This window comes from Drosophila simulans, chromosome 2R (genome assembly GCF_016746395.2).
Source record: "Drosophila simulans strain w501 chromosome 2R, Prin_Dsim_3.1, whole genome shotgun sequence".
NCBI classification, from domain to species: domain Eukaryota; kingdom Metazoa; phylum Arthropoda; class Insecta; order Diptera; family Drosophilidae; genus Drosophila; species Drosophila simulans.
Genome location: NC_052521.2, coordinates 893,628 through 894,287, shown reverse-complemented (window position 1 = coordinate 894,287; position 660 = coordinate 893,628). Strand labels below are relative to the sequence as shown.

At 31.7% G+C, this 660-nt stretch overlaps 1 protein-coding gene across 1 annotated transcript; it reads right to left on the bottom strand.

Moving 5' to 3' along the window:
• On the bottom strand, positions 1 to 660 carry LOC27208348 (ARL14 effector protein). The gene is made up of 2 exons (XM_016183939.3): positions 413 to 660; positions 1 to 359 (listed from the first exon to the last, which is right to left on the bottom strand). The coding sequence occupies exons 1-2, from the start codon at positions 630 to 632 to the stop codon at positions 196 to 198; spliced, it is 384 nt and encodes a 127-aa protein (XP_016025988.1). The 5' UTR covers positions 633 to 660; the 3' UTR covers positions 1 to 195.

Below are 660 nucleotides of genomic sequence, written 5' to 3'. Positions count from 1 at the left end.
TAGCTGCAGAAGAGTTAACTTTATTCTTTTAATCATTTCCTTTTAATTAGCACAATGATGTATTTTTCTGAATCAATTGAGAATTTTTATATGTGATGTGTTTCGTCTGAATGATAGTTTAATGCTCGTTTGGCTGTTCATGGATACTTATATTAAGTTACAAATATTTTAATAATACATGTGATTTGCTTAACTTTATCTTGATATATATTTATTTTGAATATTTAAATCTTTACCGTCATATGTAATGTCCTCATAAAAAAACTTTCGATTCGAGCGACATTGGGGACCACACCTGGTAGAGCCACAACTTCGGCAATTATACCAGCAACCATCACATTCTTGATTCATACAGTCGCCTGATATACGGGTTTTATTAATTTCAACCTTGTAAAAAGTGATTTGTACTTACAAATGTCCATACCGTTTGAGCGAATATTTCCGTATTCATCATATGCGCCATTTTGACATTTCTTTCTGCCTTTTTTTTTATTTTCGGAATCTAAATGATGTGAGTATTCGTTAGAAACTCCCTTTTTTCTATGTCTCTGACGCAAGTTGCGACTAATGGAATAATCTGAATCTAAATACGGCTTCATATCTTGGCGAGATATTCTTATACTAAAATGCATACCCTCGTTTCAAAAATGAATTTAAACT

Excerpts from the sequence above, each read along its gene's own strand:
- LOC27208348 (XM_016183939.3), bottom strand. The coding sequence starts at position 632 with ATGCATTTTAGTATAAGAATATCTCGCCAAGATATGAAGCCGTATTTA. Across the intron at positions 360-412 it reads CTCAAACGGTATGGACATTT|GCGACTGTATGAATCAAGAA; the intron begins GTAAGTACAAAT and ends CCCGTATATCAG.